This window comes from Pogona vitticeps, chromosome 2, assembly GCF_051106095.1.
Source record: "Pogona vitticeps strain Pit_001003342236 chromosome 2, PviZW2.1, whole genome shotgun sequence".
Classification (NCBI taxonomy): domain Eukaryota; kingdom Metazoa; phylum Chordata; class Lepidosauria; order Squamata; family Agamidae; genus Pogona; species Pogona vitticeps.
This window is the reverse complement of record NC_135784.1, coordinates 14,977,080-15,000,680: the sequence shown is the minus strand read 5'-3', so window position 1 is coordinate 15,000,680 and position 23,601 is coordinate 14,977,080. Positions and strand designations below refer to the sequence as shown.

The 23,601-nt window shown below is 45.2% G+C and overlaps 3 protein-coding genes and 1 long non-coding RNA gene across 5 annotated transcripts in view; 2 read left to right on the top strand and 2 right to left on the bottom strand.

Moving 5' to 3' along the window:
- LOC110091738 (uncharacterized) overlaps window positions 1–12,720 on the top strand; it is an 18,681-nt gene extending 5,961 nt beyond the window's left edge. The window contains exons 2-6 of the mRNA XM_078387518.1: window positions 454–947; window positions 1,679–1,763; window positions 1,926–2,005; window positions 2,342–2,468; window positions 3,965–12,720. Of these exons, the coding sequence (XP_078243644.1) occupies window positions 531–947; window positions 1,679–1,763; window positions 1,926–2,005; window positions 2,342–2,468; window positions 3,965–5,472 (2,217 nt within the window). The 5' untranslated portion in view covers window positions 454–530 and the 3' untranslated portion in view covers window positions 5,473–12,720. The remainder of the gene's footprint in view (window positions 1–453; window positions 948–1,678; window positions 1,764–1,925; window positions 2,006–2,341; window positions 2,469–3,964) is intronic.
- LOC144587171 (uncharacterized) overlaps window positions 1–23,601 on the bottom strand; it is a 176,420-nt gene that overhangs the window by 82,656 nt on the left and 70,163 nt on the right. The gene's annotated exons all lie outside the window — the stretch shown is intronic.
- Window positions 12,420–18,718, bottom strand: LOC144587446 (uncharacterized). Its single transcript, XR_013542604.1, has 2 exons — window positions 18,637–18,718; window positions 12,420–12,815 (listed from the first exon to the last, which is right to left on the bottom strand). It is a non-coding gene; the product is annotated as an uncharacterized LOC144587446 (long non-coding RNA).
- On the top strand, window positions 18,698–23,601 carry LOC110071433 (zinc finger protein 18-like). Of its 2 annotated transcripts, none has more exons than XM_072987328.2 (6): window positions 18,698–18,808; window positions 19,774–20,235; window positions 20,713–20,830; window positions 21,016–21,095; window positions 21,347–21,473; window positions 22,204–23,601. In XM_072987328.2, exons 2-6 carry the CDS (start codon window positions 19,873–19,875, stop codon window positions 23,508–23,510), a joined length of 1,995 nt encoding a protein of 664 aa, XP_072843429.2. In that variant the 5' UTR covers window positions 18,698–18,808; window positions 19,774–19,872; the 3' UTR covers window positions 23,511–23,601. The 2 variants fall into 2 exon arrangements, with proteins under 2 accessions (XP_072843429.2, XP_078243707.1); XM_078387581.1 differs by having other exon boundaries at window positions 19,774–20,247.

Here is a 23,601-nt window from a genome sequence, read left to right as displayed (position 1 = left end):
GTGGTGCAGACCAGACAAAAGTGCCTCCTTCCTCCCTGGGTGTCTGCTTGGGTTCAACAGAGCCTTTCTCTCAAGCGGTTTCTGTTTTTAAAGTGAGTATGTGTTAATGAGAAAGTACTTCCTGGTAGCAAGGGTCAAGGGAGAGCTAAGGGATGCAGAGTCCTAAAAATAGGCAGGGAGGATGTGTAGAGAGGCCAGGAGATGTTGGGGACAAGAGTCCTAGCAGTCAAGTTTTATCTTGTGACCACCAACCAGAAGCATTCTTTGATTGGGGCCTTAAGGATGACTGAACTTCCCAAGAACTCCTGGATAGCTCAGTGGTTTACTTGGGAGTGCGATTCCCCATGTTGTGCCTCTTGGACAGGGGCTGGATTCAATGACCCTTAAGGTCTCTTCCAGTTCTGCAATTCTAAGCTTATTACTGTATTATTATAAGCCTTCTGCTTCCCTTAGGCGTTTGCATTTGTCCGTCTGTCATCCGAAGAAAAGGAAACCCATTCTTCTCCATTCCTTCGGCTCTTGTGGAGGATATGAAAATGGAAGACTCTTTTGGGTCTGAAACTGGGAGGCAGTCGGTTGACATGGAGGTTTGGAGCGATGAGGAATTCCCAGAAGAAGGAACCGCACAGAATAAACCAGATGAGGACAATCTCAACCCAGAAGTCCAGCGTCAGCATTTCCGGGACTTCTGCTACCAGGAGGAGGAAGGCCCCCGGGCGGTTTGTAGTCAGCTTCATCATCTCTGCTGCCAGTGGCTGAGGCCAGAGAAACACACCAAGGCGGAGATGTTGGACTTGGTGATCCTTGAACAGTTCCTGATGGTCCTTCCATCTGAAATGGGGAGCTGGGTCAGAGAATGTGGACCGGAATCCACTTCCCAGGCCGTATCCCTGGCGGAAGGTTTCCTCCTGAGCCAGAGAGTGGATAAAAAGCAGGAGGAGCAGCTGGTGAGATTCCCGGTTTTCCTGAACATCTGAGAAAGTGCCTGCGCCTTTGTGGAAATCTACCAAAACACGTTCCCTAAGTTTTCTTAAATCCAGAACCCTTTCCTACATCATTATACAGTGGTGCCCCGCTTAATGATTACCTCATTAGACGAGGAAATCGCTTAACGATGAAGCTTTAGCAATCGCAAAATGATGTTTTAATAGGGAAAAATCGCTTCACAATGATCGGTTCCTTGCTTCGGGAACCAATTTTTTGCTTAACAACGATCAAAACAGCTGATCGTCAGGCTTTCAAAATGGCTCCCCGCTATGTAAAATGGCTCCCCGCTGTGTTTTAGGATGGATTCCTTTACAGGCACTGGAAAATGGCCGCCCTATGGAGGATCTTCACTGGACGCTGAGGTATTTCACCCATTGGAACGCATTGCACCAGTTTTCAATGCATTTCAATGGGATTTTTACTTTCACTTGACGACGATTTCGTTCTACAGCGATTTTGCTGGAACGGATTATCCTCGTGAAGCGCGGCACCACTGTATTTTATTTCTGCTCCCTAATCCACTTTTGGGTGTCCAAATTTTGTTTCAAACACAGGAGTCCCATTTCTTTCTAAATCTGACACCCTTTCTTGTACCACTCCTTCTTTGATTCCATTTTCCATTCCTGTGTGTATTGTCCAAATAGTGTTTGGGGCGCAGGAGATTTTACTATTCTCTTCTGGCTTCCCTCAGGCAGCAGATTCTCTGTCAGACCCAAGCCGGAGGCCTCTGCTCCTGAAGGAGGCACAAGAGAAGAGAAGAGCAGCTACCTTAGCAGGTAAGAAACCGGTCGTTGAATTTATCTTGAGTTCCCCTTTCTTGATGACGCCCGTTGCCGTGTTTGTTTGTGAGTCAAAGGTGGAATGATGCTTTCGTTTCACACAAGGAAAGGTAAAAATGGAGAATAAAGCTTTTCCCACCACCTTGGTACCCCTTGCAGGCACTGGAAACACGCTGAGGACAGGCCCTCCCTCGTCTCTTTGTGGAGAAATGGAGACGGCATCTCTGTGGCCGGAACAGGTAGGGGGAAAATGGATGGGGGTGAAATGGATGGGGAGATGAGGAGGGGAGGAGATCACCCGGGTCTTCAGTTCCCTGGATTCCAAAGGTGCTTGCCCGGTTGACTTGTTTTTATCAAACAAGGAAGGCTGAGATGATGATGTTAAAGGATGAATCCAGTGCTCGGTGTCATTCTTTGCTGGACTGTACTTTAGAAAGGCTGAACAATTGCAAGAAGACAATTGAATCATTGATTGAGTCTGATCATTGTCAACGTTGTTCTCCTCTGGAATGTTCTTTACAAAAGGTAGAAAAAAATGGACACCTGCAAGGATAAGGAGCTTTCTTTGATTTCAGGGTCCAGTAGCCTTTGAGGACATTGCTGTCTATTTCTCGGAGGAGGAGTGGGCGCTGCTGGATCCGGGCCAGAGGGCTCTGCACCGGGAAGTCATGGAGGAGAATGTGGCCACCATGGTGTTTCTGAGTAAGCTTTCTTTTATGTTCCGTCGTTTTTGGAGAAGTAGCTGTAGCTATCCTCTTTCCACACGAAGAAAAGCCAAGAAGGGAACGCAAAACAAAGCAAAAATATGAGCAAAGCGGACGTGTTGGAGGGGCCTTCCAGATTAGCAAATGTCATGAGTATGTGGCCAGAGAAACAGACTGTCACCATGAAAGATCTCGTGGAAATAAAGGTGTTCGCGTTAAAGGTTGTGCCGTAAAACAGAAGGAGCCTTGTGATACACTGGTTAAATTGCAGTACTGCAATCAAGCCTCTGCTCACAACCTGAGTTCAATCGTGACAGGCTTACAGTCACTGGCTCAAGGTTGACTCAGCCTTCCATCCATCTGAGCTCATTGTGAGGGGGAGGCGGGAAACGTATAGCCTGCATAATTCAGTTACAAACCACTCAGCGAGTGCTTTAAGCACTATGAGGCAGCATATAAGCAGGATGCTTTGCTTTTTTTTGCTTTGAATTGATGAAACCCATTTACAAGTAACATAACATCAAAAGCTAAAATTAAAAATGCATAGCTTTTGAGCAGCATCCTTTGTTTGCCGTCAAAGGCGTGAGTGGAGAACCAAAAGCATCCTGCAGGTGATAAAATGTTCACTTAACGCAGTGGTCTGGGAACAGGGGTAAATTACCCCAAATGGGGTAAAAATGAAAATCCTGGGGGTAATGGGCAGAGCCTACCATGTAGGATTTTGAGCATAACCTTGCTAGTGTTTGAAATGAGTGCAATTGTACAGTAGTTGGAACATTCTTTGGCACTTCCCTTCTTTGGGATTGGGATGTAGACCGATCTTTTCCAGTCCTCTGGCCACTGCTGAGTTTTCCATTGATGATGATAAAAAATAGTGCACTGGTCTTTGATATTGGGCTGTGGCACCAGGGTGGGTGACATGACCTTTAGCCTGGTTTGTTCCTTTTTGCACACCACACAGAATGATTAAAGTGGTAGGAAACGCCCACCCCCAACTCTGTGTTGGCTGTCTCTAGCAAGCATGTCATTGCTAGCACCACTCTGGCAGCCACTGATGATGATTAAATCCTCTGCGAGCTAGCAAAAACTTAATGCAACTTGCTAGGCACGTTGGACACCTTATTACTCCCTATACCACCCCATGGCTGGAGTCCAATGTGTTCCAGTAAAAATAGTGCACATCTTTATTAAATTTGGTGCATCCTGCTAGTTTGGTATATAGCCTGGCAGCCATTGATACTTATGGTATATGCTGCTAGTTCAGTACACAGCCTGTGTAGATTCAATATTTTGAATTCAAATAATGTATGATTTCCTTCCTTTCAAATCAAGGGGGCAATGTCGGCATACAGTATATAAATTTTTTTGGGGGGTAAAAGGTAAAAAAGTTCCCTGACCTCTGACTTAACGGTTCATTGGGTGGTGCTCCCTGATTTGAGGCTCCCTTTTACCGTTTTCAGCATGGGCAGACTATGTTGGGGTTTCCTCTTTCAGCTCCTGGAGTGGGAGAGAGCGGGTCCGAGGAAGAACCGCTTGACGTGTGCTTGGAGGAGGGGGAAGAGGAGAGGAGAAGGAGCAGAACCGAAGAAGAGAGGTTTCCTGGAAGAGCTTTCCGTGAAATCTCTCTCCAAGGAGAAATAGTCCGAAACAAAGAAAGACATGAGTACTCTGCGCCCAAAGAAACCTTCAACTATCAGGCCAGTGTGAATGCTCCCTGGGAGATCCACCATGAGAGGAAAATGATTGAGTGCTCAGAATACAATGAAGATTTCTGTGATGCTTCATCCTCGGAAAGAGATATGGCCATGCAAAGAGAAGAGGGACCTTTTATATATGTGGACTGTGAAAACAGCATCAGCCAGAGCACAGACCTGACTTTGCCTGAGGGAATTCAAACTGAGGAGAAACAGTTCAAATGCTTGGTCTGTGGAAAGAGCTTTTATGACAGAAGCACCCTTACTTCCCATGAAAGAATCCATACGTGGGAGAAGCCGTTTGAATGCTTGGAATGTGGCGAGTGCTTCAGTCACAGCGGAAGTCTGAATTTCCACCACAGAGTCCATGCGGGAAAGAAACCCTTTGAATGCATGGAATGTGGGAAGGACTTCAGTCAGAGCACAAAACTTGCCATCCATATGAGAATCCACACAGGGGAGAAACCCTTTGAATGCCCGGAATGTGGGAAGAGGTTCAGTCACAACCCGAGCCTCGTGCGCCACATGAGTATCCACACGGGGGAGAAGCCATTTACCTGCTCGGAGTGTGGAAAGAGCTTCAGTCAGAGCAGATACCTCGCGTCCCACATGAGGATCCACACCGGGGAGAAGCCCTTTACCTGCTTCGAATGCGGGAAGAGCTTCAGTGATAGAAGCACTCTTACGTCCCACCAAAGAATCCACACGGGGGAGAAACCCTTTGAGTGCTCAGAGTGCGGGAAAAGGTTCAGTCACCACCCAAGCCTTGCACGTCACATGAGTATCCACACTGGGGACAAACCGTATACATGCCCAGAATGTGGGAAGAGCTTCAGTCGGAGAAGCTACCTTGCTGCCCATATAAGAATCCACACAGGAGAGAAACCCTTCATGTGCTTGGAATGCGGGAAGAGCTTCAGTGACCGAAGCACTCTGAGTTCCCATGAAAAAATCCACACAGGGGAGAAACCCTTCGAATGCTTAGAATGTGGAAAGTGCTTCCATAAGAGAAGCCGGCTGAATTCCCACCGACGAATCCACTCCGCGGACAAACCGTTTGAGTGCTCGGAGTGCGGGAAGTGCTTCCCTCACAGCACAAACCTGGCTTCCCACATGAGGATCCACCTCGAGGACAAGCCATTCCCCTGCTTGGAATGCGGAAAGAGCTTCCTGGATCGGAGTAACCTAAGCCGCCATCAGAGAGTCCACACAGGGGACAAACCGTTTACTGGCATGTGGGAGGCACTTCAGACATGGACCCAGCCTTCGTTCTCGTACGACAATCCGTATAGTGAAGAAACCTTTTAAAAGCTTGCCTCGTGAGAAGACTTTCCATCCAGGTGCAAGCTTTTATTCTCACGTGACAAATTCATACAGAGGAGATAAAATGTTTTAAGTGTTTGGAGTTTTGGGAAGTGTTTCAATCAGAGTACACACCTTGCTGTCTCACGAGAATCCTCACTGGGGAGAAACCATTTGCGCGCTTGGAACGCGGAAAGAGCTTCAGTCACAGCACAGCCCTTGCCCCTCAGATGAGAATCCCCACCAGGAAGGAACTTTGTACGTCTTCGGCATGCGGACACGTACTCCAGTCAATGTGCAAACCTCACTTAACTTAGAACTGCCAAGATGGAAGGGACCCTGTGGATCACTGTCCAGAAGGCATAGCAGGGGAATCGAAATCCCAACCTCTGGCTGCGCAGCCAGATTCTTACAGACGAACCCATAGAAAGAGACGCTGCAGAAGTTTGAGGAGCGTGCAGAGACCTCTGGGCAGGAAGTCATCAAAGGATCCTCATAGCTGAGAATAACGTAGATGTTTTTCCATAGGCTGAGCTTTGCAAGTGCTTAATATATAGGTGGGAGATATAATCATATTCTGTAGAGATAATGGAGAGGGAAATATATTGGTCCCTCTAATGAAGTAGGGTTAGGGTGCATCCTCTGATTTTATAATTTCGGAGGTCTCTTACATTCTTCTCACCTTCTTTTTCCCTTTCCTCCCCCTCAACACTAAGAACGTCAGAATAATTGTTTTTCTCTGTACGAAAGGTGCTCTAACGATTTACTTCTTTCATCCTTCCCTCTTTCCTTCTGGTTCCACAGCCCCCTTTTTACAGGGGGACGCATCGAACCATGCAAAACCACGGTTAATTTCGCTTTTCAGCCATAGCTGTAGGAGACCCTGTGAAATCCATGGGTCCTTGGACAGTTCAGAGCGGACTTTTTCTGCTTTCACAGCAAGGCGGCTGTTCAATAGATGCGGAGAAGATGGATTTTGTTACCAGGGACACTCTCAGATCACATGTGTGAATGTGTTCGGAGACACACTCATAAGGGAGCCTTGAACCACGGCAATAGTGCATCTTGACACAAATTGGGCTGAGTAGATCTCTCTCACACACACAACTATTCACAAGGAGGAATTGTATTGAATACTGTGAAAGTTCAGCCTCAGCTCCCCATATTCTTCTCCCATGGACAGAAACGCCAGTCTGTTTCTTGCTTCAAACCAATAACTTTTACTGTAAAACTGCTTGGCATCAACACCTTCGAACGATTCAATTTTTCTCTTCTCTTTCCAATGGGAGCAAGGAAAGGCTTGTCTTATTCCCTGAAATGTCCCCTTTCTGCAAGTTTGAGATAATTCTGGTTTAATGTCTCATGTGGGTCCCCAAGCAATGTCAGGTGAAGTGTGTTGACTCTACCCCACACTGTCTCCCTTCTGGGTCTTTCATTCCTGAGATGTAGCTCCTCACCACCTGGTGGGTGGTTGACCGCAGTTGGGTGAGAGGTTCTCCATTCTGCCCTCTCTCTTCTCTGTGCCTCTGTGAGGTCATTTCTTCTTTTATTTTCCTGTTCCAGTCCCTCTTTTCCCACTGTCCACAATATGATGGCTTCCTGAAGAAGGGGGCAGTAATTCCTTTTTTTCTTGACTTCCTCTCTGTGTAACATCTGCATCCATGGGGTTTTCCATCCTTCAGGTAAAACACACTTCTCTTTTCTTGACCTCCTATCCCAGCTTTTATCTCCTATACCAGCTTTTATTTCTGTAGTCTTCCCTTCTCTTTCTGCCCCTATTTATTTCTCTTCCTTGTACAGTGGAACCTTGACTTACGAACGTCCCTACTTGTGAACAATTCGAGTTACAAATGACTCCGTTCACAAAAATTTGCTTTGACTTGTGAACGGAGCCTCGACTTAACGAACGAAAAAAAAAAACTTTCCTGCCCTTTTTTGACCTAAATTCATATTAGGTCAAAAGAAGAAAAAAATAAAAAATCACCCCCTAGTGGTAGAGTACGGATTAACCGGATTTACATTAGTTCCTATGGGAACTAATGCCTCTACCTACGAACAGCGCCTTGACATACGAACGGAAAACAGCCTGAATGGAATAAATGGTTTTCAATGCATTCCTATGGAAAAGTTTGCCTCGACTTATGAACTTTTCGATGTATGAACGCCATTTCAATATGGATTACGTTCGTAAATCGAGGTACAGTTGTGCCCCGCTTTACGATTGCCCTGCATTACGATGAATCCGCTTTACAATGAGCTTTTTGTGATTGCAATTAGGATCGCAAAACGATGGTCTAAATGGGGGAATTTTGCTTAGCGATGATTGGTTCCCTGTTTCGGGAACTGATTTTCGCTTTACGCTGATCAAAAACAGCTGATGGTCGGGTTTTCCAAATGACCGCCGGGTGCTTAAAATGGCTCCCCGCTGTGCTTAGGGATGGATTCATCGCTATACAGGCAGCGAAAATGGCCGCCGTATGGAGGATCTTCGCTGGACAGTGAGTTTTTACCCCATTGGAACACATTGAACGGTTTTCAATGCGTTTCAATGGGGTTTTTAATTCCGCTTTACGATGATTTCGCTTAACGGTGATTTTCCTGGAACGGATTATCATCGTTAAGCGAGGCACCACTGTACCACTGTATATATCCATCCTTCTTTCGTCTTACCCCTCCCCCTTTTCCCCCTGCCTTTTTCCCTTTCTGTACACCATCTGCTCCAACAGAGGGCATCTCCTTTTCTGCTTCCTCCCCCCCCCCTACTACCTTGGTGGCCTGTGTTTCCTCTGTTTTCCGTGGGAGGATGGGATTGTTCCTCTCCCTCTTCTCACAAACACAAAATAATTAAAATGCAATAGAACCCCCATAACAGATGGGAAAACTTGACATCTGTGCGTTCAGCCTGGAGGCAGGCGGTGCATGACGGCCTCTCCCAATTTGAAGAGACCCTTGTCCAGCAGGCCGAGGCAAAGAGGCAGTTACGAAAGCAGCAAAATCAGGGAGCTGAAGCAAATTTAATTTGTTTTCAGTGTGGAAGGGATTGTCACTCTCAAATTGGCTTTCTCAGCCACACTTGATGCTGTTCCAAGACATTCAGAGCATGTTACCATAGTATCTTGAGACTGAAGGATGCGTACAGAAATTTTCTGCTATCCACAGTGTAGTCTCTGGCTCCCTCTAGTGACCAGTGTTTGTAATAATATGGAAATCTATTTCTCTAGCAAATGCTATACTACACAGCATGGTCTCTGGCTTCTTCTAGTAGCCAGTTCTGGGTAACTTCATCTTTAGAAATATATATTTTTAGGATTTTATGTTTAATATTTTCAGACCATAAATAAGTGAATCGGCGGATACTGGTTCTGTGGATAAGGGAGTCCTACTGTATAGCAAAGATTTACAGGAAAATACAGTGGTGCCTCACTTAGCGATCGCTCCGTTGAGCGATGAAAACGCTTTGCGATGGACTTTTGGCCATCGCTGGAGCGATCGCTTAGTGATGTCCTCTATGGCTAAAATTCGCTTTGCAATGATCGTGGGGGAGCGATCATGGCAAAGTGAACTTTTTTAAACAGCTGATCGGCGGTTCCAAAATGGCCGCTGCAAAAACAAAATGGCCGCCACTGTTTTGCCTCGCTGTAGAGGCACCCAAAATGGCCGCCGCTATGGAGGAATTTTGCTTTAAGGTAAGTTTTTAGCCCATAGGAACGTATTAAACACGTTTTAATACATTCCTATGGGCTTTTTAAAATCGCTTAGCAATTAAATCACTTAGCGATGTTTTTTCCTGCACGGATTAACATCGCTAAGTGAGGCACCACTGTATATAATATGAGGAAATACAGATTCAAAAGAGGCAAACTCACTTGGCTAAGAGGGTTCTGAGATTCAGGCTCCTTGTGAGCCAACTATTTGCAGAAGTGCTACAAGAAAGAGGAGAGAAAACGAAAGATGTATTTTCCCACAATCCACACAAAGAAAGCAAGGGGGGGAAGGAGATTGGATTAACCCCCCAGGTGTGGGGAAGATATTCCCAGAAGATAAATCAGGGGTGACAAAGGTCATCCTTACTTAGTCTCATTAGACCATCTTCGAGCCAAAGAGGTTTGGAAGGGTTCAGACACAGAGAAATACAGCAAGAAGATTCATCCTAGAGCAACGCATATAGCTATTAGATGTCTTTTTGATCTGGTTTTGACCAGTCTCAACTAAAATGATCTGGCTCCTTCTTAGTCAGGCATCCACTTAACCTGATGATCTTAATCTTTGCTCACCTGCTAATCTTGTTTGATGCCAGAGTACAATCTTGCCAGAGCACAGTTTGCTGTCCTCTGAAGATGCCAGCCACAGAGACTGGCGAAACGTTAGGAAGAACCACTTTCAGAACACGGCCAAGAAGCCCGAAAAACCCACAACAACCAATCTTGTTTGATGGTCGGGGCAATTCACAGGAGGAAGAAGTTGAGCAGACTCTGTTTACAAAAATGCCGAACAGTCTTGCTTTCTCCAGACCTCCAGACCATACTTACAAGCTTAAAACCAGAAGATGATCTAGTCTATCTGGCCTCTCTACAAGGAGGGCTATCCTCTGAGAGATTCTTAGTTGAAATATTATGTAAATTTGGTTAGGGTTGTTTAGAGCGATTTTTTTATTTCCTTTTGTGAGTTTTGGCTCCCTTTGAAACCAGGAGACTATTTCTCCCCAGCCACTGTTTTTAACCCATGCTGGTCCTTAGTCAAAGAGGTTTCCCAGTTAAAAGAGTCTGTGTCATGTACATATCCGTCTAGGTGAGAGTGAGATTCTGCAGAGGTGTTGTGAAAACCTGGCCAGCTTGGTATCAGCTTCGCCCATTAGGCTGCATATTCGTTTGCATAAAATCTTGGCTCCTTGAAGTTTTTGTCCTGTGTCCCTTTTTTTTATATTTCAAAAAAACACCGCCATCCTAGACTCTTCCCAAATATGTTTGCAATATGTCAGGAGTCAGGTACAGCTCTAGCATTTGCTTGGATTGCCATAAATAACAAGGAGAATGGTGAAGAGGCAGATTGGAAAACGGAGGCTGCCTTTTAGCCTTGAATTGAACCATTTATTTGTTCTCGGAGTACAATGAAAGGACCCAGCTGTTAGCGGTGGTTCAGAAAATGTAGTATGATTTAAGTTTGGGCAGCCACATGATAAACCTGAGGATGAAAGAACAAACTGGAACAAATTCAGAGGAGGGCCACAAGGATGATCAGGGGTCTGGAAACCAAGCCCTATGAAGAAAAACAGCAAACTGGGCATGTTTAGCCTTGAAAAAAGAAGACTGAGGGGAGATAGGGGAGCACTTTTCAAAGATTTGAAAGCAGGTCTATATAGGAGAGGCAGGATCTGTTCTGGGTTGCCCCGGAGTGCAGGACACAGAATAACGTACTTGAGTTAAATGAAGCCAGATTCAGACTGAAAATCAGTAAAATGTTCTTAAGTGTTAGAGCAGTACGACAATGGACTCCATGACCTCAGGAGGTGATGAGTGCTCCAGCACTGGAGGCAATGAAGAGAAAACCGGACTACCCTCTGTCAGATCTGCTTTGAATTGGATTCCTGCATTGGGCACGGGGTTGGATTCTTCGGCCTTGTTGGCCCCTTCCAACTCAATTATTCTGTGATTCTATGTCAGTTGATTTCTTGAAATCAGTTTATTGTCCCTTGCTCAGGAAACATGGAGTTATCCTGCGAAATGATGAGGAGAATTACCACAAATCAATTCCTCTCATCCTTCTTTATGCATAGTCATGAAACCTGTGGTTACTACAGGAAGTGGATCATGGTAGAATTATTGTAGATAAAAGGAAGAATCTTGTCTACAATGCAGTAAAAACCAGGATTCTTGACCCACCCACCCCCAGAAGTAGTGATGGCCGGTCAGCTTGGGTGGGTATCAGACCTCCAGTTCCAAAGGCAGTATATCTGTGTATCCTAGCAGCTGCAAGGCAGAGGGCTCTCTGCATTGTTTTAACAGGATGCTACAGTAAAATAGATGGGGCCTTTGGTCCGATCCAGCAAAACTCTTCTCATGTTCTTCTGCATGAAGGGCCTGGAGGAGGCAAATATCCCATTATGAAATTTCATGTTATGAAAGACAAGCACAGAAAAGGGGGTCCAGGACCCTGGGAAAGCGATCCAAGCTGGCCAGAGTGGGGGATTCCAGAGGTGAAGCCTTCTACGTGAGGAGAGATCCAGGGAGGATTGAATCTTATAGTCTTAGAGCTATGGTGGGTCAAGTATGTCTTTGGGTCATGTTGGAGTACACACAGTGGTTCCTAAGCTTGGGAAGCGTGGTTCCCAAACATCCCCAGATGTTCTTGGATTGTTGTTGTTTAGTCGTTAAGTCGTGTCCGACTCTTCGTGACCCCATGGACCAGGCCCTCCTGTCTTCTACTGCCTCCTGGAGTTGGGTCAAATTCATGTTGGTCACTTCGCAGACACTGTCCAACCATCTCATCCTCTGTGCTGGGCAGGATTTCTAGCTTCCAGAAATCCTGGCCAGTACAGGAAGTGGTGAAGGCTTCTGGGAGTTTTAGTCCAAGAATCTCTGGGAACCCAAGGTTGGGAACCATTGTATCTAGAGACTTGTGACCATCCAGGTTAGCTGAAGTGGGGAAATGTGAAGTTACAAAGTCCAGGCATGGATCTGGCCCCGCTTATGGCAATCAGATTTGGCCCTCCTCTTAAGCTAATAATGGTGTTGTCAAGTTGATTGTGATTGATGATGAACCTTTCCAGTTTTCCCGTTCCTTTCTTCCATGGGCACACCTGGGACTGTACATCTTGCCCAAGGCTACGCAGGCTGGCTCTTCTCCCAGGGGCCCAGTGGGGGAATCGAACTCCCAACCTCTGGCTCTGCAGCCAGATCCCTAAACCTTTGAGCTATCTAACCCGCATAGGAATAAATAATACCTTTTTTTTTAAAAAAAAAAATTCTGTTTCCTGCATGGTATGGTTGTTTCTCTTAATAAACTAAGATTGAAAAGGTGCTTTTTATGTATTATACTCCAGATTTTGGGGAAAGGGGGTCTTAAATTAATTTTTTTGCCTTATTTATAATGCACACTTTAAAGAAAACGGAAACGACTTGCATTCACCCTGGGAGTTTTTCGGTGCCAAAGCAGTATTTCCAGTGAAATTCACATCTCTGTTGTCTTCTGCATCTTTCTTTGCATTCATTGCCTGTTCTCTTCACCTTATTTCATTAAAGACTTTGTTTGCATGGACTGGATTTGTTTGCGCCTTCCTGAGCTTCCATCAAATGTTGTTCCTTGTCCACAGGGAACCCCAAATACTGTTTATTTTTTCCCCTAGGGTGGATCTGAAAAAATAGGTGATGTTTTTATAGACGACTAAAAAAAATAATCATACAATACACAAACTTTCGTAGATTTAAAAAAACCCAATTCGTCAAACCTGTACCAGTTGTGAAGAACTTGTCCAAAATTTCATGGCAAGATGAATTTTGCCAGGCACGTATTTCTTAGATGTAAGTGTGGTTCCTGTTTTATGGTTACAGCTAAGTCAGCTGTGGATTGAGTAACCTACAGATCTCCAAACACAGCACAGGCCACGTACACACAGATATTTTCTTTGGCCTTTGAAACTTTTCTCCTTGGCAAGAGGGTGAGTGAAATGGAAAACCTGAGTCCTCCATCTGGTAATTGGGATGATAATTTAGTAAACTCATTAGGTTTAACCAACTGAGTCAGATTAAAGTCATCATAATATTACCTAGTGGTTGCAGTCCTGCGCCACTGAAGTTGAGAGTCCATGTGTCTTCTTATGGGGTGTGTCTGTGGCTATTTCTTGGTATCCTCATAATTCCATTGAAATAAAGGGGAGGCGTGTGGTCCAAACAAATTGATATACAAATGCAAAAATAGGCAATACCTTTATAGACCATTTAAAAATAATACAATACATGAGCTTCAGTGGGTGAAAAATCCTTTTCTTCAGTTTTGTACTAGTTTAAAAATCCAAAAGTTCATGGCAAGATCATAATAACCTTTGAATTGCAGAGCTGGAAGGGACCCAATAGATCACTGAATCCAGACTCTCTCAACAAGCCACAGTGAGGAATTTAACTTTCAAGAGACCAAAGCTACTGAGCTATGGATTTTACCAATAAAGTCCAAAAGTTTGACGCTCATGTTCCCTATTTGGTTTTCTTTCACCCAGTAGTTCTATTGCAGGTTTGGGGAGTGTACAGCCTTCCAGAGGTTGCTGGATTACAGCACCCATTATCCTTCAGCATTGGCAATGGGTGGTGACCGTTCTAGTCCCGACTACTTATGGGGCCACTCCGTCCCCTGTCTCTGATCTGCTTCAACTGGAAGCTGTTTTCCAAAGTCGCAGGAGTGGGTATTGTTATTTTTAAAAAGCTTCCACATTTTCCATAAAGTTTTTCCCCATAGAGTTTCATTGCTGATTTGAACCAAAGAAACCACACTCACTTAACAGGTGTACGGTAGATCCAGTTTTTTTAAAAAAAATTCTTACAGTGGTGCCTCGCTTAACGAGCGCACCGTATAACGACAAAATCGCATAGCAATCCGTTTTTTTGGATCGCTAATGCGATCGCTCAACGTCGTTTAGATAGGGCGAAAATCACTTTACGAAGATCGGTAAGCATTTCGCTTACCAATCTTCGCAAAACGAAGCCCGACGATCAGCTGTTCGGCGGACAAAATGGCCGCCGGAAGCTCCGTAATGGCCGCGCGCAGCGTTTTCGCGCCCTCCCCTCGCTTAACGAGGGCACGAAAATGGCTGCCGGCCATAGGAAACCTCGCTGAATGGTGAGTAAAGGAGCCTTTTGGAACGCATTAAACGATGTTTAATGCGTTCCAATGGCTTTCCCTGTCCCGTTCAGCGATGTTTCGCTATAGCGAAGGTTAATCCGGAACGGATTAACCTTCGCTATGCGAGGCACTACTGTATGTTTAATATTTTTAGACAGCGGATAAGTGAAACTTGGCTGTATCCCGCTGATACAGGGGGCCTACAGTACTTCTCTCTTTATTTTGAAGAGCTGGTTCTCAGTGGAGGGGCGACAGTCATGTAGAGTAGTCCACTGCCGTCCTCCTTTATCAGCATTTTAAAGGTTAAGGAAATACAGATGGTTGCTATAAAATGGAATGGAGGAACCATGGTGGATTCTAATCCCTCTCCCTCTGAAGTGCGTCCCCCCGGGATCCCCGTCCATTGTGATGATAGGAAAGAGCTTACATGCAAACGGGGGGGGGAGGGAGGGGGGCTCTAATTAGAGAGATCTAAGGGACGTGGTGGCGCAGAAGCCTCTGTGCTGCAAGGTCGGAAGACCAGCCGTCGTAAGATCGAATCCACACCACGGAGTGAGCTCCCATCGCTTGTCCCAGCTCCTGCCAATCTAGATGTTCAAAAGCATGTAAAAATGCAAGTAGATAAATAGGTATCACCGGTGGGAAGGTCACAACATTCCATGTCTAGTTGTGCTGGCCACGCGACCACAGAAACTATCTACGGACAAAACGCTGGCTCTATGGCTTGGAGACGGGGATGAGCATCACGGCCTAGAGTCTGACACGACTGGACTAAATGTCAAGGGGAACCTTTACCTTTACCTAGACATGAATAAATGATGCAAGAGAGATTTCTATTATTTTCATTCCCTCTCCCTTGACTTATGTGGGGCTGAACATAGCTCACAACGAAATAAATTACACTAATCATAGCCATCATCATCACTCTTAGAAATGTGGAGCTGGAAGGGACCCTAGGGATCATCGAACCCACAGCCTGTCAAGGAAGCACTGAGCAGAATCTTAACTCCCAACCCCTGGCTGTGCAGCCAGATATTGTATTAAAAACAAGATGGGCTTTAAAAGTTCGGCATCCATCCCCTGAAAGCTTCTTACTGTTGAAAATATCATCCGATAAATTCACACAAATTTTCTACCAATTAATTCTCTTATCAACAGCTGATTTCCTCCCAAAGGGTTAAAGCCATTGACTTCTGAGTCCCAGAAAGTCACACAGGAATGATAGATAAGGGTGCTGAAAGTTTACTTCCTGTTTCCGACTCTGAGGTGCGTCGCTGTTCCCCTTCCCGCCAGAGGCCTGTCTTGGACGTTCCGGATGGTACTGCAGGTGCTTGTTGGAATGGGGGAAGGTGGCAGGACGTCTCTTTAGCTTAGGAAGGGGGCCGGAGGGGCTGGAGAAGGGGGTCCTCAGCTGATGGGGAATCCCTGGAAGAGCCAGACACAGCTGTCTTCCTCCCGTCCCTATCCAGGGCAGGGAAACCTTCTCTGGGGATCATCCCCCAAAACTCACCTTCGCCTCCCGAAACCCCCTATATTTTAGGTTGCAGACCTCACTCTACCAGCACCCCCTTTGAACTGGGATAGCGGGATACCAGTTTCCCAGTGACTGGCATCTGCCCTGGTCTATGAGTGTTGGGGTGTGCACGCTGGATTAGGAGGAGACAGACTGGAAAGCTGGGGATCGAGTGGTCCCCAACCTTGGGCCTCCAGATATTCTTGGACTTCAACTCCCAGAAATCCTGGCCAGCAGAGGTGGTAGTGAAGGCTTCTGGGAGTTGTAGTCCAAGAACCTCTGGAGGCCCAGGGTTGGGGACGGTTGGTAATTGACCCTTTCCCTTTTCTTGTCTGGAACGAGGGGTGATTTCTCTGAGGGATCCATCTGAGCTTTTCTCACAGGGCCTAACACTAGATAGCCAATCTGTTAATATTATTTAATATAGCCGATCTGTTAATATTATTTAATATAGCCAATCTTTTAATATTATTTAATATAACCTTGATTGTTGTAATATTAATGCTATTTAATACATTTAATATTATTATTATTTTGCTATTATTTTGGGATCTGGATCTGATCACTTAAATCTGCTTAAATCAACGGATGATTGTTCATGTATCTCCAGCTGCCAGATCCTAGGGTGCTTCCTGAAGTCAACCTCTCCAAGCTCCCTGAAAAAAAATTCTTCCTCAGCTCCGAGTATGAAGGAGGTAGATGGATCATATGATTCATCCTTCCAAGGGATTACCTTTTACAGGGGTAATTCGGCCCAGAACCAGTTACATCCCATTCACAAGCCTCACCTGCCTCACCACACTCACATATACCATAACAACCCATGCTATGTCTATGGGTTGGTCTATAAATCTCTAAGAATGGGCGCTGCTAACGTGACCAGTTTGCATCCTGCGACTAAGTCTGAGCAGCCAAATTCTGGCCTTGGCAAACCTTCCTTGGCTTGTTAAACCTTTCAGAAGTCAAAAGACGCAGCCTGGAGAGGCAGAACCAGTGATGAATAAGAAAATGTGCAGTCTTTGGGGACTCATTGGAAGGAAAAGATGTACATTGCATGACACGGGAACTCATCCTGCATGAATCTTTGGTCTGTTCTTGGTTTTGATGTTTCTAGAATGGACTCTCCTTGTATGGAAGTATGTCTCAGAACATAAGATTCCCAAGAGGAACATGGTGGGCTTGGTTTGGTGAAGTTTTAAAACAAAACGGAGTGTCCCAAAGTCCTCTTGTTTTTTGCAAGCTTGACTTGCTTATTTACTTTGTTTGTTTGTTTGTTTATCAATTTATATACTGCACATCTAGCAAATTGCTACCCGGGGCGAGCCATACAGACAGAATACATAACACTAACTAGCTTAGAATGAGGTCATAGATAGAACAAGGTCCTTAATATTCTGTTCCTTGGCAAGGTGTTGGTGCGTATGGTCACTTCTTAGCACCAAGATTTACTGGGGAGATTTTCTAATTGTTTTATAGCCTGTAAGTCATCAACAACTATGAAGCTGGTTCAAAAGTAGGAAATGGTGGCTATTAAAGACGAGAAAGTGGTCCCTTCTCTGTTTGAAACCCTTTTCTGTTAGAGACAGCATTACACCGGGGCAACTGAGGAGCAGTTTCTGTTCATAGTGAAAATGTGTGTTAAAGAAAAATCAAGTGCTATTGGCAAAAGTTGGGGTGAAGGACAAACTGAATCAAGGAGGAAGACTCTAGAGAAGGCAGCGAGTGTGTGCAATGAGATCAGAAGCTGTTGAGAACAGATTGATGGATGGGTGTACTATCCTCTGATGATCAGTGAGAACCAGCCTTTGACTGATGTCTGAAACATTCCAGAAGTTTCCAGAGTCTTGAATATTCCCCCACATATTCATGTTTCTTTGTCCTTTCTAGAAAGGAGAAAGCTCATTCACTTCCATTCCTTTGACTCTTCTGGGGGCTGCATATGTTGGAGATTAGGTTTTAGTAAGTGTATTATTCTATTTTATTTTATCATTTTTGTAAGCCGCCCCGAGTAGACTTTGTCTAGAGGGGCGGGGTATAAGTCTAAATAAAGTAAAGTAAAATATGAAAGTAGAGGACTCTGCTAGTCCCAAAGAAGCAGCCATTTAGTTTTCGCTAAATATGAGTTTTATCTGTTACTATTTCTCTTCATATTATTTCTTTCCTTTCCTCTTCAGGCAGGCTTTTAAGCAGTCAGTGATGTGATCTCAGAAAGGCTGGTTTCTAACTTGCGGATTTATAAATGTTTTTGATTCTTTTTTAACTTGATTGTTTAATATTAATACATGTTTGATTTTTTTAGATGTGTTATTTATATAATATTTTTACATTTGTTGTTTTATCTGTTGTGAGCTGCCTTGGGTCCCCTATGGGGGGGAAGGTGGCATATAAATAATTTAAATAAATAAATAAATAAATACTGTAAGCTGCCATGAGTGCTATCCTTTTAGGTGAAAGATGGGGTGTAAATGTGATTAATAAATAAAAATAACATCCACGCTCATTTCCTAAAACTTAAAACAGTTTCTCTGCCCTCCTACTGTGATTAAACGAAACAAATATTCCGCACAGTCTTCCTCTCTTTCCCTTTCATTCTATCCCACCTTTCTCTGCAATCTGGGACTCAAGGCGGCTCAGAGCAGATTTTAACCAGGCACAAAGACAGAGAGAGACAAACAATAAAAAGGCCCAACATTTCTCCATTAAAAGTGTGTTTCCTAAGTGCTGTTGGAGAGATAGCTCAGGAATGTAGGTATCTGGCTGACAGGGGCTGGTGATCCCGAGAGTGCCTGCCAACCTTTACGCCCTTCTCTTTTAACCACCCTATTTACCTGCCAGAGGTCCTCCAAAGGAGGTAGAGCCATGGAATCCTAGTTCCTAGATGAGTCCACAGAAAAATAAGTCACTTCCTGTTTCCGCCCCCAAGGTGCACCCATCTTTTCCTTCCCGGAAGAACCTCCTCCCTCCTTCAGAGTTCCGGGCAGAACTGATTTAGGAAAGCCGGTAAGCCTCAGGCTGGGAGAAGGAGGGAGGTGGGGCAGCGCTTGGAGAAGCTGGTTGTGGGGCTTGGCTCGAGGGAGAAAGGGAGGTGAGAGAGTTGGGAGAAGGAGAGGCGGAAGAAGGGGAGCCCGAGCTGGCGGGGAGTCCCTGGAAGACCCTCCCTCCCTTCGTTCCTTCCTTCCTTCACGGCCAGGGCAGGTGACCCTTAGGTGAACCTTCTCCGGGGATCGTCCCCCAAACTCCCCTCTTCCTCCTCCTCCTCCGAGGGCTCCTTCCTCCACAGTTTGAAAACACACACAATGAAACAAAGAAGAGTAGAATAATCCTAAATGCACCAAAAACATAGCCGTCAATTCAGGATAGGTAGTATCCCATCATCTTAGTTAGAGTCCTATATTTTAAAAACAAAGCATTTTAAAAACAAAGCCCTTCCAGTACCATTTTTTCTCTCTTCACCCACCTTCCTCTTCCATGCTTTCTTGTAGGCGTATTGGAATACAGCTGTTTTTTCCCCCTCCCGGAGATAAAATTTCCTTGGATCTGCTTCTGGTGAGGCAGGTGACAGTCATGGGACCGTGTGGGGCTGGGAGAGACCTCCAGCAGTGTTGAGTAACATCCTTTTCTTCCCACAAAGGAGCCTCCAAGGGCTAAATCACTTCGAAGACGGGACAGGCCCCTTCGCTCTCCTCCCCTGCCTTTGAATCCTTCTCTGTTGAAGACAATCTGGGTTTGAAACCAGTGAAAAAGCACTTTCTAATTGTAATGCAAGTTTTACTATGGGGAGAAGGTAGTCCCTGGTGGTGGGGGGGTTAGAAAACATGTGGAGAGCACAAACCTTAGAGAGTCTGTAGAGTGGGGTTGCGTGGTCAGTTGCTTTCTCCTCCTTCAGTCTCTGTCTCACATAAAAGAGCTTTTCCCAAGCTTTGAGCTTGCCCCTGAGTTTTGTGATGTCTTTACTTTTCCTACAGAGGGAAAAGGCAGTCCATTTCCTTCCATTCTTTTGGCTCTTATTGGAGATGAAATTGGAGGTCTCAGCCAGTTCCGGAGCTGGAAAGTAGCCTAATGACATGGAGGTTTGGAGCAAAGAGGAATTCCCAGTAGGAACTGGAAAGAACAACCTTGATGTGGACTCTCTTGACTCAGAAGTCCAGTGCCAGCATTTTCGGGAATTCAGCTACCAGGAGGATGAAGGGCCCCGAGTGGTTTGCAGCCAACTTTATCGTCTCTGCCGTCAGTGGCTGAAGCCAGAAAAACACACCAAGGCTGAAATCCTGGACCTGATCGTCCTTGAACAGTTTCTGGCTGTCCTGCCACCAGCAATGGAGATCTGGGTCAGAGAGTGCAAGCCAGAAACCACTTCCCAGGCCGTGTCTCTGGCGGAAGGTTTCCTCCTGAGCCAGAGAGTGGATAAGGAGGAAGAAGAGGAGCTGGTGAGAGTTCAGGTCTATAGTTTTTTTATAAGTTGCCGAACCAAACATTTCTGCTCTTGTATTCTCTAAGGTTTTTATGGCTGGGATCCAATCACAGTGACAGACCGTCTTCCCCCCCCATCACAACAATACACCCATTTAAAAAAACACCCTGATCACTATAATCACCCAATCTCCTGAAAAGGACAAAAAGCTGATCCCACAGCTACAAATAACAGAATCACACATTATAACAGAACACAGACAGTGTTCTAACTCCTGTCCTCTGAAGATGCCTGCCACAAAGATTGGTGAAACGTTAGGAAGAAAAACCTTCAGCAAAACAGCCCGAAAAACCTACAACAACCATTTCCACTCTTCTTCCTAAATCTGATGTTCTTTCCTATACTGTTAGTTTGTAAATTTGTTCCTCTCTTCCAGTGTTGGGTATCCAGACTTTGCTGTGTGTGTGTTTGTGTGTATTTTTTTTTTGTACAGAGTTCTTCAAAATCTGTCCCTGGCTTCCCTCTGGCAGTTGACTCCCCTTTGTCCCTCAGGCAGAGGCCACAGCTCCCGACGAACAGGCTGGAGGGGATCGGCGGAGCCGTCTCACAGGGTAAGACCCAGTCAGCACATTTCTTCTTGATCTTTCTTCTTTGCATCTTTCCAAAGCTAGTGAATGGCCTTTTAGGCCTCCTGCGTGCAATTCATGAAAGACTGGTTGATCAAAATAGGAAGATTCTGTTTTTGAGTAAGTCGGGGATAAAATTCATGTGAAGAATAAGAGATCTTTCCTTGCAGGCATTGAAAATATGCAGGGAACTTCTCCCTCATCTCTCCTTTGCAGAGGAATGGAAGCTGTGCCTGTGCAGCCAGAAGAGGTAAAGGGGATTGGATGGGGAGATGGGGAAGGCACCTGGGCACCTTTGTTTCCTGTCTGCCTCCTCGGCTGGATACCGTTTGCCCATTCCATTCGCTTCTTTCAATATTGTGTAGTAAATGGCCTGGCGGTTTCCTCAGGGAACGGTTCAGTCCCAGCCCTCTGGTTGTGTTCATTCTCTTCTGGACAGCACGTAATAGGAGTCGAACAACCACATTCTCTCTGAGGATGAAAGGCTTCCTCTTCTTTCAGGGTCCTGTAACCTTTGATGATGTTGCCGTGAATTTCACAGAGGCGGAGTGGGCATTGCTGGATCAAAACCAAAGGGCCTGCCACAGGGACGTCATGGAGGAGACGCGTGAAAATGTGGTGGCTTTGGGTGAGCTTTGCTTTTTTCCCTTCAGTCAAGAAATCCACAGTTCAAATAGTACCAAAGAATATGTAGTGCATCACTGCTGTGAACATTCACAAGTTGAAAGAGAGGAGAACTTTCAAGGTTTCTCTCTCCTTAGCAAGCTAGGTGGTTTTAGACACTTGGGCAGTAAGTCCTACCAAAGATCGACAATAAGAGACGTCATTAAAAATAAGTAACAATTCAGATAGGATATTACAGTTTTTCTTTCTGTAGCACAATAGGTGGCGTTTAGACCCTTGGATGCTCAGTCCCACTGCAAATCCACAATAAAACAGGTGAAAAACGAGTAGTCACTCAAATAGGATATTCGATTTCAGATGTAAAGGTCTAAAGCTTAATCCTCACTAATCGATACAGTCCCCAGAAAGCATAGAAGAAAAGACTAGTGGTATGCCTTCCCCTTTAGAGAAACAGGAAAAGGACGTGGGACAAAGGCAGATTTCTAAGAGTATCAAACTGATTGTAGGTGCAGGAGGTCTAAGAGTCAAAAAAGGAGACAGCCAAGCTTTTCCTGACATTTGTTCCCAAATCTTCCTTCTTAGAGAATGCCAGGCAAACATGCACAGCAGCCCAAGGTGTTACCTTCCAGTCTGCTGTCCTTTCAAATATTTTAATGGATATTCAGAGGATGAAACACAAACTGTGCTATATTTTCCATTTTGGTTCCAATAGGATTCTGTTTTTCTTATTTCAGCCCGTGATGTAAGAGACAGCAAGAATGAGGAAGAATTGCATGGGGTATGCCTGGACAGAGTCATTGGTAAAGAGAGTGAACATCAAGGAAGGAGAAATGAGGCAAAAACACATGGAAGAAATGAATCTTCTGCTTCTCCAGACAGAGATTCACATGATGCCTTGCTCCAAGAAAATGCGGAGAAAAGCAAGGAAAGGGGTAAATGTCTGTGCATAAATAACTGCAGCTGTAAAGCCAGTGTAAGTGCTAATTGGACAGTCCACATGGGAAAGAAACTGCTGGAAATCCCAGAATGCGCCACAAATATTAGTCCTAAGTCAGCGCTTGAAATTCATGAAACATTTCAATGCTTGGAAAATGGAAAGAGCTCCCAGCAGAGAGCGAGCCTCATTTTCCCTCAGGGAACTGACACAGAGAAACCCTTTAAATGTGTAGAGTGTGGAAAGAGCTACAGCCACAGCACATATCTGCTTTCTCATCTGAGAACCCACACTGGGGAGAAGCCATTTAGATGCTTGGAATGTGGAAGGTGCTTTAGTCACAACACATATCTCGTTTCTCATATGAAAACCCATACAGGAGAGAAGCCATTCAAATGCCTGGAATGTGGAAGGTGCTTTAGTCACAGCACATACCTCGTTTCTCATATGAGAACCCATACAGGGGAGAAGCCATTCAAATGCCTGGAATGTGAAAAGACCTTCCGTCACAGTGCAGAACTTACTTTTCACAGGCGAATCCATACCGGGGAAAAACCATTTAAATGCTTGGTCTGTGGAAAGTGCTTCAGTCGAAATGCCTACCTTGTTCCCCATATGAGAACCCACACAGGGGAGAAACCATTCAAATGCTTGGAATGTGGAAAGACTTTCCGTCAGAGTGCGCAACTTACTTTTCACAGCCGAATCCACACTGGGGAGAAACCGTTTAAATGCTTGGTCTGTGGAAAGTGCTTCAGTCGAAGCACACACCTTGTTCTCCATATGAGGATCCACACAGGGGAGAAACCTTTTACATGCTTGGAATGTGGGAAGAGTTTTGGCCAGAGCACAACCCTGAATAACCACATGAGAATTCACACGGGAGAGAAACCTTTTACGTGTCTGGTATGTGGAAAGAGCTTCGGCCAGAGGGCACAACTCACTTCTCATCAAAGAAGCCACACAGAGGGAGAGAAACAGTTCAAATGCTTGGAGGGTGGAGAGTCCTCCAGGAAGAGCAGACACCTTATTTCCCATCAAAGAATTCACCCTGGTGAGAATGCATCAGAACATGCATCGGGGAGGACAGAATCTTGTTTCCTGTAGAAATAAAGAATGAGGCACAGATTTCTGTAGTTCTCAAGGAAAAATATGGGTGGATTCTGGTTTTCCAATTATTAAAATATCTTGCATTCCA

Excerpts from the sequence above, each read along its gene's own strand:
- LOC110071433 (XM_078387581.1), top strand. The coding sequence starts at position 19,873 with ATGGAGGTTTGGAGCAAAGAGGAATTCCCAGTAGGAACTGGAAAGAAC. Across the intron at positions 20,248-20,712 it reads AGGAGCTGGTGAGAGTTCAG|AGTTCTTCAAAATCTGTCCC; the intron begins GTCTATAGTTTT and ends TTTTTTGTACAG. Across the intron at positions 20,831-21,015 it reads CGGCGGAGCCGTCTCACAGG|GCATTGAAAATATGCAGGGA; the intron begins GTAAGACCCAGT and ends CTTTCCTTGCAG.